Source organism: Carassius gibelio, chromosome A6 (assembly GCF_023724105.1).
Source record: "Carassius gibelio isolate Cgi1373 ecotype wild population from Czech Republic chromosome A6, carGib1.2-hapl.c, whole genome shotgun sequence".
Classification (NCBI taxonomy): domain Eukaryota; kingdom Metazoa; phylum Chordata; class Actinopteri; order Cypriniformes; family Cyprinidae; genus Carassius; species Carassius gibelio.
In genome coordinates, this window is record NC_068376.1 from 7,470,851 (window position 1) to 7,487,612 (window position 16,762).

At 38.1% G+C, this 16,762-nt stretch overlaps 2 protein-coding genes across 3 annotated transcripts; one reads left to right on the forward strand and one right to left on the reverse strand.

Moving 5' to 3' along the window:
• Positions 1-307: 307 nt before the first annotated feature.
• On the reverse strand, positions 308-8,287 carry LOC128016207 (pejvakin-like). Of its 2 annotated transcripts, XM_052600691.1 has the most exons (6): positions 8,077-8,287; positions 7,617-7,812; positions 3,371-3,512; positions 3,161-3,278; positions 841-984; positions 308-738 (listed from the first exon to the last, which is right to left on the reverse strand). In XM_052600691.1, exons 1-6 carry the CDS (start codon positions 8,285-8,287, stop codon positions 437-439), a joined length of 1,113 nt encoding a protein of 370 aa, XP_052456651.1. In that variant the 3' UTR covers positions 308-436. The 2 variants fall into 2 exon arrangements, with proteins under 2 accessions (XP_052456651.1, XP_052456652.1); XM_052600692.1 differs by lacking the exon at positions 841-984.
• A 1,850-nt stretch (positions 8,288-10,137) lies between these two features.
• LOC128015086 (collagen alpha-1(II) chain-like) lies at positions 10,138-16,749 on the forward strand. Its single transcript, XM_052598787.1, has 8 exons — positions 10,138-10,311; positions 15,134-15,346; positions 15,514-15,530; positions 15,839-15,871; positions 16,035-16,067; positions 16,189-16,242; positions 16,468-16,557; positions 16,741-16,749. Exons 1-8 carry the CDS (start codon positions 10,221-10,223, stop codon positions 16,747-16,749), a joined length of 540 nt encoding a protein of 179 aa, XP_052454747.1. The 5' UTR covers positions 10,138-10,220.
• The last annotated feature ends 13 nt before the right edge of the window (positions 16,750-16,762 follow it).

A 16,762-nucleotide genomic window follows, 5' to 3' on the forward strand; every position in this document is an offset into this window, starting at 1 on the left:
CTGCTCTGCCATCATGTGATCTACAGACTAATTTATTGATAGGCCTGAATTATTCAGACTGCACAGTGCGTTCGTAAACATCAGCTGGTCTTCACGTGATGAAATCAATATCTGCTCTAGCTTTTTGCCCTAATGTATGTTATTTTGTCCATTTGTATCTGGATAGGTAAGAAACACCATCTTAAAACTGATATAAATGAACGTTATGTACAAATATGTAAACAGTGCAATACACAATTAGCACCAATTATGAGAGTCTCAATGTGTACACCAGTAAAAAGTTGGGAATTATTTAGATTTTTTATTATTATGTTTTTGAATGAGCAGAGAATAAAATGTGTTTTTGCCGAAATGAAAGTGGAGGGTTTTACATCTTGCGGTCATATTGCACAACATTTGCACGAAAATCACCCTGAGAGTTCCTCCAGGCCAGTCCTCACCTCATAGTTTTATGCCAGAGGTCAAAACATGGAACAGCATGGAGACGGACATATTTGTTTCCCCCTGAAGAGCATTCCAGGCAGCCATAGACAGTCTCACGCTTCTGGTGGCCCATGCCACACAAGGCACACGGTCCTTTAGGTATGTTATGGTTGAGCAGATTTACACGTGCATGCTTTTCATCCCGCAGGTAGGCTGTGGACAGGTCGGTCATGCTGGCAGCCTTCTCATAGTAGTCCGTCACAACATCATCCATGTACATATCCGAGTGAGTGAGCTCTTCAAATGTCCTGTCATCTACAGCAAGCACAGAGTGACATGTCAAGTCATATTTGGAATATTTCTTCAAGATCATTTTAAATATTGCAGATACAGCGATGACAACAGAATTTAAATCACCTGCTCTGAAAGGATTTCCATAGATGATTCCCGACAGGAATCTCCTGAGTCTTCCAAAAGAAAAACGGCCAATGAATCCCCCAAGCTGCTCACGGATCTGTTCCCTCTCAAACCCTCCTACTGACTCTGGTGCCACACATATGTCTGACCAAAGTTCAACCAAATGTCATTAGATAAAACAGTGAACATTTTAAAATTAAAAAAAAAATCGGCTCCATATATAACACCAAAGATATAGATATATAGGCTATACTGTTAGAAGTGTGGAGTTAATTATTTTTTTTGTATATTTTAAAAAATGATCTTATGCTTACCAATGCTGCATTTATTTGATAAAAAATTATTAATATTGTTATTATTCATTATTTTAAAATAATCAATTTTAATATATTTCCAAATGTAATTTATTTATGTGATAACGCAGAATTTTCAGCACCCATTACTCCTGTCTTCAGTGTCACATGATCCTTCAGAAATCCCTTTGATATGTTGATTTAGTGTTAAAAAAACATTAATGTTAAAATTCTAAAAACCATTGTACTGCTCAATATGTTTGTGGAAGCGGCGATACACATTTTTTTGTATTCTTTGATTAATAAAAAGTTCAAAAGACAGCATTTATTTTTAAAGTAGTAATTTTTGTAACATTATAAATGTCTTTACTGTCACTTTTGATCAATTTATTGCATCCTACACTGAATAAAAATATATATTTCTTAAAAAAAATTATATATATATATAAATATATATATATATATATATATATATATATATATATATATATATATATATATATATATATATACAGGTGCATCTCAATAAATTATAATGTGGAAAAGTTCATTTGTTTCAGTAATTCAACTCAAATTGTGAAACTTGTGTATTAAATAAATTCAATGCACACAGACATTTCTTTTAATTGTGTTGATTTTGGCTTCAAAACCCACCAATTCACTATCTGAACAAATTTGAATACTTTATAAGACAAAAAAAAAAAAAAACTTTTTAGTGAAAAATTGTTGGCCTTCTGGAAAGTTTGTTTATTTACTCAATACTTGGTAGGGGCTTATTGTGCTTTAATTACTGCCTCAATTTGGCGAGGCATGGAGGAGATCAGTTTGTGGCACTGCTGAGGTGGTATGGAAGCCCATGTTTCTTTGACACTGGCCTTCAGCTCATCTGCATTTTTCTCGTTTCTCATTTTCCTCTTGACAATACCCCACAGATTCTCTATGGGGTTCAGGTCTGGTGAGTTTGCTGGCCAGTCAAGCACACCAACAGCATGGTCATTTAACAACTTTCGGTGCTTTTGGCAGTGTGGGCAGGTGCAAATCCTGCTGGAAAATAAAATAAGCATATTCAAAAAGCTGGTCTGCAGAAGGAAGCATGAAGTGCTCCTAAATTTCTTGGTAAATGGGTGCAGTGACTTTGGTTTTCAAAAAACACAATGGACCAACACCAGCAGATGACATTGCACCTCAAATGATCACAGACTGTGGACTTCAAGCTACATGGGCTATGAGCTTCTCCACCCTTCATCCAGAATCTTGGACCTTGGTTTCTAAAAGATATAAAAAAACTTGCTCTCATCTGAAGGAGCTCTTTGGACCACTGGGCAACAGTCCAGTTCTTTTTCTCCTTAGCCCAGGTAAGACACCTCTGACATTGTCTGTGGTTCAGGAGTGGCTTAACAAGAGGAACACGACAACTGTAGCCAAATTCCTTGACATGTCTTTATGCCTTGACCCCAGCCTCAGTCCGTTCCTTGTGAAGTTCACTCAAATTCTTGAATCAGTTTTGCTTGACAAACCTCATAAGGGTGCGGTTCTCTCGGTTGGATGTGCATCTTTTTCTTCCACACTTTTCCCTTCCACTCAACTCTTTGTTAACATGCTTGGATACAGCACTCTGTGAACAGCCAGCTTCTTTGGCCCTCCTTGTGAAGGGTGTCAATGATGGTCTTCTGGACAACTGTCAGATCAGCATTCTTCCCCATGATTGTGTAGCCTACTGAACCAAACTGAGAGACCATTTTGAAGGCTCAGGAAACCTTTGCAGCTGTTTTGAGTTGATTAGCTGATTAGCATGTCACCATATTCTTTTTTGGTGAGATAGTGAATTGGTGGGTTTTTGTTAAATGTGAGCCAAAATCATCACAATTAAATGAACCAAAGACTTAAACTACTTCAATCTGTGTGCATTGAATTTATTTAATAGACAAGTTTCACAATTTGAGTTAAATTACTGAAATAAATGAACTCTTCCATATATATATATATATTACTGAGCCCATGACAATACTGTATTATTGAAGGCTTACCGAGACGTCCATCAAGACGCACATAAAGCTCTAGCAAACTGAATGCTATGGTCGTGTGAGCTGGAATTACAATGGCTTTATCTCGACCTTTAGGGTTTCGACCATCATCTATCTGGAACTGTGTGGGATGATAGAGAGTATCATAGAATATATCAGATATACTGTATATATATATCTATATGTATATTACACAGACTTGCATTTATTTACCCTCATGGTAGTTCCTCGCACTCCAGCATGAACAGTGAGTGAACACTGTCGTGTGGTGCGGATGCTCTCCATGACAACACAAAGGACAGTCCGCCTACTCTCTTTGGACTGACGGATCAAACAGTGATCCAGGTCTACTTTCCTGATAGAAAAAGAAGTGTGAGGAGAATAGATGGAAAGATTTGTGAGAAAAAGAACGAGAGAATTTAGTGTTTTTTTCTTTAAGTACAAAAGCAAGAGTGCTGGTGTTCTGATTATTTGCACCATCATAACAATAACCATTATACAAAGCTAGAGTTATCAGTAACTTGAATGGAAATAATATGATATGGAAGAAAAATACATATTTTATAATATTTTATAATATAAAGATTTATAAATCTTCAGCACTGGCCATACGTGCTTTGAACATGACGTCCCTCCTAACAGCTTATCAAGCGGAGTTATTAGAGGAGATGGGGCATCAGCTGGACTCTGGGAGGAGATATGCGTCATTGCAGATTTAAACCTGTGCACGTCCCACGATGCAGTTCAAAGCTGTGGTCGGCGTATGGGCTTAGCGGTTGTGGGAGAGAGATTGCTATGGCTGGGTTTGTCAGGTCTCTCTGACAAAGAAAAAGTGGAGTTTTTGGATGCCCCCATCGATCCAAAGGCCATGTTCGGCGCGACGGTAACAGGTATGCATCAGCAATGTGACCTGCGGAAAAAAGAGGGAGAAGCATTCGAGGTCTGTCTCCCCAGAAAGCCAGCAGCTTGTCCTTATCACCCAAGCCATCCAAATTTCAGGCCTTCAGGTAGAGGAGCCCTACTGCGGGCCCTCAGTCAAAGCTTGGTTTCGTGAAACTGAAACAATCGTTCGCAGCCGCAGCAGCGCAACACCAGTCAACCCACCCTCAGGGGAACAAAAAGAGGCGGTCGACCTGAGACATCAGTTTGGCAACAAGAAGGGTTTGAAGACAGCTCTCAGGGTTTCTCTGTCCCATCCCTTTGTGGGGAAATGGAGAAGGAATTTAAGTGTGCAAAGTGTTCGTGTGGGCAGTTCAAAGACCAGTGTTCGCGGGAAAATGGCCCATGTTTCCCTGGTGCACCCCAAAGAATTGTCTCTCCCTCCACTTACAAGGTTTGTTCTGAGGGAGGAAAGACAAAAGTTCATACGCATCCCATCACAAATAAAGTTTCCTCTGTCGCATTCAAGCCATGGGCTAAGGGCACAGAGTGGGATAAATATAAAAAGATATCACAAAAAAGTAAAACAATCACAAAAAATAATGAATATACCTCCTCAACGGATTGGTATTCCCCTCCTTCGCCACTAGAGGGTACCACAGTACCGCTAGTGACTGAAGCCGGAAAGGGCTAACTCGCTGCTCAAGCAAAGAACTGGCGCGCATTGCAGTTCATCCTTAGGTTTTAACCACGATAGACAAAGGTTACTTCAGTTCGCTGTAAAACTTCCTGTGTTCAATGGAGTGGTAATTTCAGTGGCCCAAGGGGAAGCAGCTCAGGTTTTAGAGGAAGAAATATCCTCTTTAATAAGAAAAGGAGTGATAAGAATAATTCAAATGGAGGAAAGCCAGACTGGCTTCTACTCCCTTTATTTTGTGATTCCCAAGTGAGGGGGATGTCTCAGTCCCATTTTAGATTTACGGGTCCTCAACAAACACCTCAGAAAATACAAATTCAAAACGCTTTCACCCAGAACTTTGTGTTAAAGTATTTGTCAAGGGGATTGGTTCACCTCAGTGGACCTCCAGGATGCATATTTTCACAAAGATATTTTTCCTGCTCACAGGAAATATCTGAGGTTCGCTTATCAGGGCACAGCATACGAGTATATGAGGATCCCCTTTGGCATGGCTTTGGCACCCAGGGTATTTACGAAATGTGTGGAAGCGGCTCTGACACCGTTAAGGAATGGAGGAGTCAGAATTTCATCATATCTGGACGATCTGTTCATCTACGCACCGTCTCCGAATCAAGCAGAGAGCGATTAGGTTTCAAGATAAACCAAATGTTGTCCTTCACAGGAAATAGTCTACTTGGGTCTCAGGTTGAATTCAATGAGGTTTTGAGCATTCCAATCAGAAGAGTGCATCAAAATATTTCTCACCTGCCTCTCCCTCTTTCAACGAGGGAGTTTAGTCTCTTTCGGAGTCTGTGTCTTCGACTATTGGGTCTGATGACCTCAAAAGTGGTTCCACAGGGACTGCTGAGAATGAGGGATTTTTAGAACTGGACAGCATCACAGAGCATTCACCCCACGAGCCGTCTCAGCCACAGAGTGTGTGTCTCACCAGAATGCATGAGTGCTCACTGTCATTGGAGAGCCCCGTCTTTTCTCAGGACAGGATGTCCTCTGGGTCCTGTACTATTTAGAAAAGTGGTGACAACAGATGCATCTCTCATGGGCTGGGGGGCATTGTTCGAGGGCAGAACAGTGAGGGGAGTTTGGTCTCCGGCACTGAGAGAGAAGCACATACATTTTCTAGAACTAATGACACTTACTGTTACTAGCTCTGAGACATTTTGTGCATTTTCTCAAGAATAATCATGTATTGGTCAGGACAGACAATACAACAGTGATAGCCTACATAAACAGACAGGGAGGAGTGCGTTCTCACAAGCTTCACTTGTTAGTGAAAGAACTGATTATGTGGAGCAGCAGGAACCTCCTGTCATTACCTGCGACGCACGTTCCAGGAATAATGAACAGGGGAAAGGATTTGCTGTCCAGAGGGAATTCTCTGTACGGGGAGTGGAGACTCCACCCCCAAGTTATGCTCATGGTGTGGCAGAGATTCAGCCAGGCCGCCGTAGATCTCTTCACATCGCGCGAGTATTCGCAACGTCTCCTGTTCTTATCTGAACTTCATGCTTTAGCAGTTCAATCCTCATGTATGATGTTCACTCCGGGTGTTCAAAAAGTCACTTTTAGAACTAACCCGGCGTTCATACCCAAAGTGTTTGATCACGCTGGTGCAGTTCAATCAGTGGACCTGCTAGCTTTTCATCCACCACCATTTGCATCCCCAGTGTAGGAGAGGTTATACAGTTTATCTCCTGTTCATACTCTGCATATGTATGTTCAGAGAACACATACACTTCGTAAGAGCAATCAGCTATTTGTCTCTTAGGCTGACTCTTACAGAGGAAGACCTGTCTCTCATTGGGTGTTGGAGGCTATCGTATTATGTTACAATAATTCGAATATGGAGCCCCCAATAAGACTACGAGCACACTCTACTAGAGGCTTGGCTACTTCCTGGGCTCTGTTTAGAGGCATCTCTATTTGGCTACTTCCTGGGCTCTGTTTAGAGGCATCTCTATTCAGGAAATTTATGCGGAAGCCAGCTGATCTTCTCTGCACACATTTGCTCATTTCTATAGACTGGAAGTGACAGAGCCCTCTTTGGTCCATTCAGTTCTGGGAGTGAGTAATCAGGTTGTATAATGCAATTTTACTAAAGGACTGTTTTCACCTCCGTTGGGAGCTATGATTCAGATAATTACACAGCCTTTCTTAGTCTGCTTCGTCGGCATATCGGCAATACGGGAGTTGTCTACATCCCATAGTGAGATACTGAACGAATGTTAGAAAGAGAACGTTAGGTTACTGACGTAACCCCAGTTCTCTGATCACATGAGTGAGGAATCTCACAAACATTGCCCTCCTTGCCTATCCTGCACGGAGAAGAGATATGCAGAGAATGACGAAATGGCAGGTAGCTGCGGTTTATTTACAGGGAGGCAGGACTCCCTGATCGCTGCAGCGATTGGTCTGCCATGGTTGGCAGATGTGGTGTTATAGGTGCTTCTGTGATTGGCCATGACCTGAGGCGATCCCATAGTGAGATACCTCACTCATGTTATCAGAGAACTGGGGTTACATCAGTAACCTAACGTTTTGTTTTTTTGTTTTGGAGCATGATAATTTTGTGAGAGAATGCAAAAGTTTTTTGAATGTATGCAAAATTTCTTGAAGCTAAATAAATGTTTTGCAAGCAAATATGTTTTTTCTTGACCAAATGGGTTGAGTGACTGATTCTTGCTATCTCTTAAATACAGACTTGTTGCCACCTTCTGTTCTAACAATGCAACTTGTCTGTAACATGTAAAAAGTGGAGTGAAACAAACAGTGAAAAGTCCTGGTGCTGCTGGAAAAATTCCAGTTCTCAGACAATTTTGACTAACTTTAAGACTGTAACTTACTGTTATATAAAAAAAACATGTACACAGTGTTCTCTACCTTGCATTGAGTTCCCTCAGTAGTGTAGGAACCTCCACCTCATGTTTGGTCACAATTCCAAACGAGGCCTTCACCGCCACAGAGTCAGAACCACTCACATTTACTCCCACCTCGTGGATCAGATGGTTGCCCAAACGCCCATTTAGGGCAACATCCGACTTGTCTTCATAGTTTAGGAGCTGATATGAGGAGACCCCTGTCAACCAGAGGAAAATACAGACACACTCCACTGATACCACTTACAGTATGTACTTCATTTATAATAAAAACAGACTAATGTTTGCACAAAATATGTTTAAAAAATTGTTTATACAGCTGTTATCAAGCATTCTTAAGTAAACATTGAACATGCACATACAGTTCTACAAGTATGTTTGATTGAAGGCATGAGAACCAAGTGTTTGTTCATCTATACTTACAGTATATATATTTTTTCTAATTATTATTTATTCTAACTCACCTGCTGTGATCTCTTTCTCTCCCACGAGTATGTCCTTTAGTGAGAAGGGGGTTGTGGCATATTTGGTCTTCTTCCAGAAGTGTCGTCTCCTCTTCCTCGTCACCAGGCTGAGTGGTTGATATCGGTCCGCTTCACTTAGACTAGACACATGGACGAGGCGTCCAGTGTCCCCTACCTGCTTCACAAAATTCTTGGTTGCTGCTGCAAACATCACTGTAGTTCACTGAAGCCTGAGAGTATTGTTACTGTGTGTTCATTCAAAGTAGTTTGAATATGAGTTGGTACTGACTGTGACGACATCGCTACCTGTTCGAGGCTAAATGAGAAGCAGAAGTGCTGCTAGGGTTTGTCCAACCAGATCATCAATAATAAAGTGGGTGTAAGCTGATCAGGGTGTTCTCTGCCATATGTGTAGTGTCTTTTCGGGGTTCAAATAAATAGGTCAGACACCATCACATCTGTTATAATTCACTCCAACATTTATTTGATTGAGTTTATAGTAAGTATAATTATCGTTAATGCTCATAAGTATTGTTTCATTTTATTTTATAATAAGCTTGATTGTTCTGTAATTACCTAGTTTACATGAAATGTTTAATGTATACAGCACTGCAGATCTGATGACCTTTTTTTAATAGCATAATAAGATCAACCTAGTTTGCATTAATAATATTTGGAATTAATTGTATGACATACATTTTATTTTATTGGTAACACGTTGCATTTGTTAACATTGGTTAACTGCATAATAGTTAATATGAGCTAACAATATGAATTAAATTTTTTAATTCTTAGTTAATGTTAATTTAAGTATGTGCTAAAACATTCTTACAATTAAAAGTTCTATTTGTTAACATTATTTAATGGGCTTGAGTTAACATGAACTTACAATGAACAATTGTATTTTAATTACCCAAAGTAAACAATTAATGATAAATACCTTAATGCATTAAAGCACTTTTTTTTTAATAAAATGTAACTTTTTTACTATTTTACTTTTAGTATTTTACTTTTTTACAATTTAATAAAAAGTGTTACTATTTTTAAAAGTGTTACTATTTTATTTTTAGCTTGGTTTAGTTTAGTTTTGCTTTGTTTTGCTTTATTTCGTTTTTTCAGGTATTTCTCGTTAAATTTTGACCAGGTCAACTTTAGCCAGAGAAATAATAAACATTTTTAAAGGAGTCGTATGATGCAATTTAAATTCTTTCTTTCTCTTTGGAGTGTTATAAACTCTTGGTGCATAAGGAAGATCTATAACGTTGCAAAGTCTCAAATCCAAAGAGATATTCTTTATCAGAGTTAAGACTTTGCCACACCCCACTCATTCAAACACGCCCCCACATGACTAAGTCACTATGTTGAAATATTTGCATAAAGCTGCCCAAATGTCCATGCAAAGAAAGAAGGTGTGGTTTCAGTAACCGCAGTTAGTGATGATTGAAGCAGCCATGTTAGGGAGATGCTGTGTGTATCTAGGTGACCGCAAAAGCACTTTATTTGTCCTTCCAAAAGTAGATGCATTTTAGGAATCTTTAAGATTACTTACAACAGAACAGGAACACATTTTATGGAGGACTTTGCTACGACAATCTGGAGCTTCTGAATTATCTACTGGTAGTATGTTTTTTTTTTAATTCGTTTAAGTATTTGCTATTGAAATGCTCAGTTTTCCGCGTCGTGTCGCGTGTGTGTGTGTGTGAGAGAGAGAGATAGAGAGAGAGAGAGAGAGAGAGAGAGAGAGAAATAATACTTTCATGTAAAACCTACTAAAATAATCTTGGTTTTATTTACAACTTCAAATCAATTACAGTGTGGTTATCCTATAATTAATGCCATTGGTGTCTGGTGAAGGATGCTGCTGAGTGCTATGATACATGATGCATTCTGCTTCACACTTCATATGTATGCATCATCTGAGAGCAGACTAGAGACTAGAGTTATTTTTGCTTCAGCTAGATGACAGGCTGGAGAACCACAGGGCGGGGGCGAACAGGCTGCCTGGAGTCTTCATTCAGGGAGCATCTGCACAGAGGCTCGGGTAGCGTGGGCATATTGTGGAGCGTATGGTGAACCTGTGATTTTTTTCATAGTCTACCACTTGTGGCAGGCACGGGCAAGGCCTGCGCCTCCCTGTTGTGAAGATGACTGCAGCTCATCACTTCAGGATACCTGTATGGCTGGGGATCTGTTTGGCTCAGGTGTTATTGATCACATGCCAGGATGTCAAGACCGGTGAGTAAAGACCGGAGAATTAATTTTTTTCTTTTCTCTCCAAGATACTTAAACATTCAACTTCGGCGTCTGTGGAAATTATTTATAGATTATCAGGGAGATCTTTTTTTTTTTTTTCATTTGTCCAAACTGTTTATATATGGTTCATTAGATGTCTATAATGTGGTTAGAATGCCAAAATGAAAACTTTGTCATCGTTTACTCATTTCATGTTGTTTTAAACTTGTATGACTCAGTCTCTATGCACTTGAATTTTTTGAAAAGTAAATGATGACAGAATTTTCATTTTTGGTTCAACTTCTCCCAGTTCATTCTATTAAATGTGATCAGTAATAATGGATGTTGGAAACACACCATAGTAAAGATTTTGTTTTAGACCTGTTTATGTTATGAACAGCACTGAAAAGGATATGAGGTGATAGGAAGCAAGTTAATATTCTTAAGAAAGACCTTCATAGCAGGTTTTACTCAGATAGCATCCTTACTTACTATCTATCACAACTAACTGGTAAGCTGAATTATCCTGATCTTCTGCTTTGTCAGCTCTGTCTAAGTTGGAGACATAACTTCATGGCTTTGTGTGTTTGGATGTGAGGTTTTCTTGGACCAAAGCAGGCCACCAATTGTGCACAAAGTTCTTCCCAAAAGAGGTGCTAGATGCACCCAATTATGTGGCAAATGCTTGAAATCCAACAGTGATGTTTTCACATTCATTTAGGTTAGTTATAATATACAGTTCAGGTGACATTATTGATCAGCATTGCTGGATAGAATCGATAAAATGACATTAAATTCAGAACTTTTGCATGGCGAATTCATGCAATCACACTCAACAAAAGGGATAGCTCACCCAAAAATAAAAATTCTGTTATCATTTACTCACCCTTAATTAGTTTCAAACTATGTTTTTCTTTCTTCTGTTGTAAATCAAATATATTTTGGAGAATGTTGGTAATCACACAGTTGCCGGTAGACTTTAGTAGGGGGAAGAAAAAAAAAATACTACAGAAGACGATGGCAGCCGTAACATTTTTGTTACCAACATCATTCAAAATACCTTCTTTAATCAGAAGAAAGAAGCTCATACAGGTGTGTAACAACTTGAGAGTGAGCAAAAAGTCATTTTAAGGTGACCTATCCCTTTAATGTACATCAGTATGGACTAATATACATAAAACAACTTGTGTGACCTTCTCACAGTAATTATCCAACATGGGGACACATCATGACCCTTATGAGAGCCAGCTTGTAATGTTTTATGTCAATCACAGGGTCTGAAATACAGTATCAGATGTAGAGGAACATTGTTTGTCTACACCAATGACAAATACAAAGTGCATTTTATACATGAGTATATAGGAAGTAAATGTACATTCCAAAGAGGATATTTTTGTAAAAAAAAACTTCAGACAAAGGGTGTGCCTTTTTACTTTGACAGAAAAAAAGTTGCTTAAAGTTAAGCATAACCTATAATAGAGGCCGCTGCGGTTTCCCCAAAATAACGTATGTGCTTTTCCACTAAATTGGTACTTACTTTCTTTTCAGAAACGTGCTTTAAAAAAGGCCAGTTTCATGCAGATGAGCAGTAGCAGGTGTCCTGCTGCTAGTAGTTTTACTGCTTCAATCCTTTGATAATACTGAAAATAATGTGCAATTAATATTATTCTAGGTTTTCATTTAATATTTTGAGTGTAAGACTTATTGCTAATAAATACTAGATTGACATTAAGCACACTGAGTGGCCCTGTTACACAATTTAATTTTCATCATGCTCATGATACCAAGCAAAATATTTAGGCATTACATTTTAAATGTCCATTTACAAATTTGGTGCAAAACCAATTAATATGATCAGTTTCAGCATTCATTAGTTGCTGTATCAGTGATTGATTTCTCAACAGAATTCTAATGTCCTTCCGTCATTACCATTGTGATTTATTCTTAAGTTATACATTTATATTTTAAATATTTAGAAATTATATTCAGTTAATTTGTCTCACAAAGTCTATATTTTGAAAAGAAAAAGTGAATAGAAATTTTACTGTCTTCTTAATTGCTTGGAATGTCTTTATGACATAATTTGGACCTTTATCGAATCAATTACAGCTATCACAAGTGCTTTTGATGAAAAAAAGAGCAACAATTGTCTCCTAAAATAATGCTTACCTTGCATAAAGCTGTCTGCACTGTGGGACTGTTTTCTTGCACTAGAGCACTGCATTAAAGGCTTTCAGAATACAGCAGTGGAAGCAATACCAGCCCTCAGGATAGTCTCTGATGCCGCAGACTTTGAGCATCAGAAGTGCTATTTACTCTGTCTGTCTCCATTGTCATGCTTCAGCATCTAATCAAGAGTTATCACAGCCTGGAGCTATCGCTGAGAGACAAACATAACAGAAAACATGAGAGCTTTTAAAAATAGACATCAAATATAATGGACTGGCATTTTCATCCTTGGGTGTGTTTACCATCAGATTATTCTTACTGGTGATATCAGGTATTTTCTCATGCATTACTTATATTAAAGTGTTTAGTAAAGTCTTAAGCATGCAGTTTAACACCACATTTCTATAAGCTTCCTACTGTAATACTGTCAGCAACTTCCTGTAGTTTCCTTATGACATGAGGAAAATATACAAACGAAGGATGCAATTTAATTTCTTTTTACATACTGTAATAGATTAATAATTAGTAATGTTTGTATCAAGAAGAAACTGACAGGATAAGATACAATAAAGTAGTGAAGAATATTTTTAAACCATTCAAGCACAGCAAAAAAACTTCAAAGAAAAGAATGTTGGGCAGATAGAAAGATGTCATGTACAGACCAGAGATGATGGCCTTGATGGCCCCTGCTGGTTACTTTGATGACCTTTGATTTTGCCTGCCATACCATATCATAATAGTGAGGAGGATTAAAAAAAATCACGGCATTGAAGCATTCTTTAAAGTTTTTCTTGTTTTTGTTTAATTATTGTATTGAAGTGTAGAGAATATAAATACATTTTATTCTGGATTTAATGCAACATTTCCCTTCAGTCCACCCTGACTTGCAAACCAAGTAACAATATTGGCCTTTTATATTAAAAAGAAGAAAAAAAAGTTTTTTTAGATGGTAGACCCCCACCCCCACCCCCCCAAATTAAGTCTAAAGTCTTGGTACACAAGAGGTGAATCCTCAGTAGACTGAGTGAAAAATGTCTGAAGGCTCCAGCTGCAGACCTCAATTACAGGGTGTGGCACATGAAGTGATCTCCAGCTACGAGAGCAAGCAGCACTGGATGAATGGTGGCCTTGCTCTAGTTTTCATTTTATACTTTTACTTATAATTATGGTTACTTACATGTCCTTGTCAGGTGCAGATTATGGACCAGGCCGAAAGTACCAGTGCATTATCACTGGCCTTCATCTGAGGGTTTTGCGGTTAAGACACTTGTTACTTTATATGTAAAGCTGACATAGACGGACAAACACAGCACTGTTGCCACAATGTGAAATAAAGAGAAATCAATAATGTTTTCCATTCCCGGCATTTCACTGAGCACTAAAAGTGCCTTCTGAACAGCTTTGATCGTTTTTTTTTTTTTTTAATGTTTTATATTAGTCATAGTAAATGATTGTCTCTTTAGAAATGTTTTACATAAATATGGTGTCAGTTCTTGTTTGGACATTGTTTTAAGCAACTGAGAAAAAAAAAAATCCTTTGAAAATATTAGTATGGTTACCATAGATTATCATAAAGTTTTATTGGAATAATTGGTTATTACGGCTATAAAATAATAATTAAACCTGCTGTACGCAATATGTTAAAATAGGCTATATGCACATGTTCCTATTACCTGAATGATATAATTGAAATGTGTTTTGAGACATCCACATTTTCTCTATTTGCTTATTGTCTCTGTAAACAAAATGAAGTAAAATAAAAATAAAAAAAAGAAACGTCTGTCACATCAACTAAAATCTGTGGCCTGCAGAAATCCAATCAGAAATCTTGAAACTGCTCCGCGCCAATGGCGGGACTTTGGTGCGGGACATGGTGCGGGACCATCTGCTGGTGGTGCAGAAATCCCAGTGTTGCCAAGTCTGCAGTTTTCCCACGGAATTGGACTACTTTAACACTATTGCCGCAATTCGACGCGACCACAATAACGTGATATTTAGCCCCTGAAATACGAATTTTATCGGGGAACCCAGCCAATAATGTGTATTCTACCCCTCTAATGGCAATTTGGCTATTTCTGAGCAGAAATTGGGAGGGTTTTGTTGTCACAGCAGCTCTAGTTTGGCATCTCATTCAAACAATGTAAGAAACTTCTCTTTGAGATTGTTAACCCGTTGATGATAGTGGTGGTACCACCTTGTGACAGTTGTAAAAAAACAATATCTGTAGCAATTGTAGTGTGTTGGTGGGAATTATGGTTAACTTAGTAAGTTTGTGTGAGTACTGTTACACTTAAGCACAGCACACATTAAGATATGTAGCATTTTCTTGGCAGTAAGCATGCAGACGAGTGGCATTTGAGAATGAAAACATAAACATCACTAGCTCTTTTGCTTTGGAACAAATAATTAATGACGCTAGCATGACCTCTGCTGGTGGATTACATTTGTACAGACAGTGCTTTTCTATGTTTCCACTGTAACTGTTAAAAATATATCTGAAAAACTATTATATCACCTGAGTCACCTCACAAAAAATTAGTAAGGTATTTTTTTTTATTTTGTGATAAATGTGAATTTAATATTTGTACATGTTAGGCAATACATGCCTTATTTTGTGTATATATTTATGCTTGTTTCAATTTTCATCTTGGAACAGAGGAAACGAAAAACTGTAAAGATGGTGATCAGAATTATTCAGAAAATGAGATTTGGAAGCCAGAGCCGTGCAGAATGTGTGTATGCGATAACGGCCAGGTGATCTGTGAGGAGATCCGCTGTGAGGATCTGAAGGGATGCGAAAAGCTCGTGATCCCGGAGGGAGAGTGCTGCCCTGTCTGTCAAACCTTCGCCAGCGCGCGTGGAAGGATCGGTGAGACTGACACACACGCCACGGCCGCTAGAGGGCATACCTGAATAACATTCAGAAAGGCAATTAATTTAGATGAGTGGGAGTCATAGCTTACTTATCTTTTTATTTTACACGTTTTATAATTTAACCTGAACCCATTTCAATTCTATTTTGTGTTTCTTTTTCAGAAACATTTGCGTTTAAGGTACGTGAATGCTTTTAAAAATTAGGTATAAATTAATATGATTGAAGTTTTTTGTTTGTTTATATATATACTTTTTATCGTGGTATTTTTCATATTATGATTATACATTTAACATATCAGTTGACACAATATTTTTCTCTTTTTTTCTTTCCCCTTTCTTTCCCCTTTCTTTTATTTCCCCTTTCCTTCCTCCTTTCCTTCCCCCTTCTCTCGCCTTTTCTACACCCAGTGGAGAAAAAAACAAAACAAGGGATGTTTATATGAGTGAAGTTGATTAGTCCTGCATGTTTTTTTGTTTTGTTTTTCAGGGCCAAAAAGGTGAACCTGGTGACATTCCTTATGTGAGTGGCATTCCTTATTGTGCTTCCGTCTATCGTTTTTGCAATATTTTATGCCCCACGTGAGAATATGTCATTAGTGTTAATCATGTTATACACAGATTCATATTATATTACTTTTATATATATTTATATATATTTATATACTCTATTTCTTTTTTTTTAGATTGTGGGAATACCTGGAAGCCCAGGACCAATGGTGAAAAAATAATGCACACACACAGATATATACCTCTAACCTATTATTTTTTCCCAGAATCCCAATTCTTTGAAATGTCAGTCAAAGTGAAGTCCATTATCTTGTGTGTCACATCATACAGGGTCCCCCAGGAACAAATGGCCGACCAGGATATCCAGGAAGCAAAGGAAGAAGAGTATGTGGCATAAACCAATAGCCTCTATAGTAATTTATATTCTGTTATGTGACTGTTTAATCTCAGAAGCACATTCAATTACAAAGAGTGGCTTTCTTTCTTTTTGATGCATGGAATGTACTGTAAATTATGGCTCTTCAATGTTACTTTGAGTGACTGGTGAGTCATAATGTAGTAAATGACAGCTAAATTGGTCAATCGTGTCATACAATATTTTTCGTAAAGGGTGTCCCAGGTCCGCCTGGTTTTGAAGGAGAGCCAGGTGTCCCAGGCATGCCAGGTGAGCCCGGTCCTGCAGGCACTCAACTGCCTGGGGTAAGTAATATAATCTTTCAAGGTTTTGTTTTCCTGTATTTGTTACATCCCTAATCAGTTATTGAATTGTAAAACCTGTTCCTAATTACTAAATATATAATGAATATCATTATTTCTAATCAGGATATGTTTATAAAAAAAAGGTATAGTTGGATGGGCTCTTTACATAAACTTGTCTTGCAGATCTGTTAATTTATAGTAACAA

Bases quoted from the DNA above. Each gene is read 5' to 3' on its own strand.
- LOC128015086 (XM_052598787.1), top strand. From the start codon at position 10,221: ATGACTGCAGCTCATCACTTCAGGATACCTGTATGGCTGGGGATCTGT. The intron at 15,872-16,034 runs GTGAGTGGCATT...CTTTTTTTTTAG, and splicing joins AACCTGGTGACATTCCTTAT to ATTGTGGGAATACCTGGAAG. The intron at 16,243-16,467 runs GTATGTGGCATA...TTTTTCGTAAAG, and splicing joins CAGGAAGCAAAGGAAGAAGA to GGTGTCCCAGGTCCGCCTGG.
- LOC128016207 (XM_052600691.1), bottom strand. From the start codon at position 8,287: ATGTTTGCAGCAGCAACCAAGAATTTTGTGAAGCAGGTAGGGGACACT. The intron at 985-3,160 runs GTAAGCCTTCAA...AACTTTGGTCAG, and splicing joins GCGTCTTGATGGACGTCTCG to ACATATGTGTGGCACCAGAG. The intron at 739-840 runs GTGATTTAAATT...TGCTTGCTGTAG, and splicing joins TGGAAATCCTTTCAGAGCAG to ATGACAGGACATTTGAAGAG.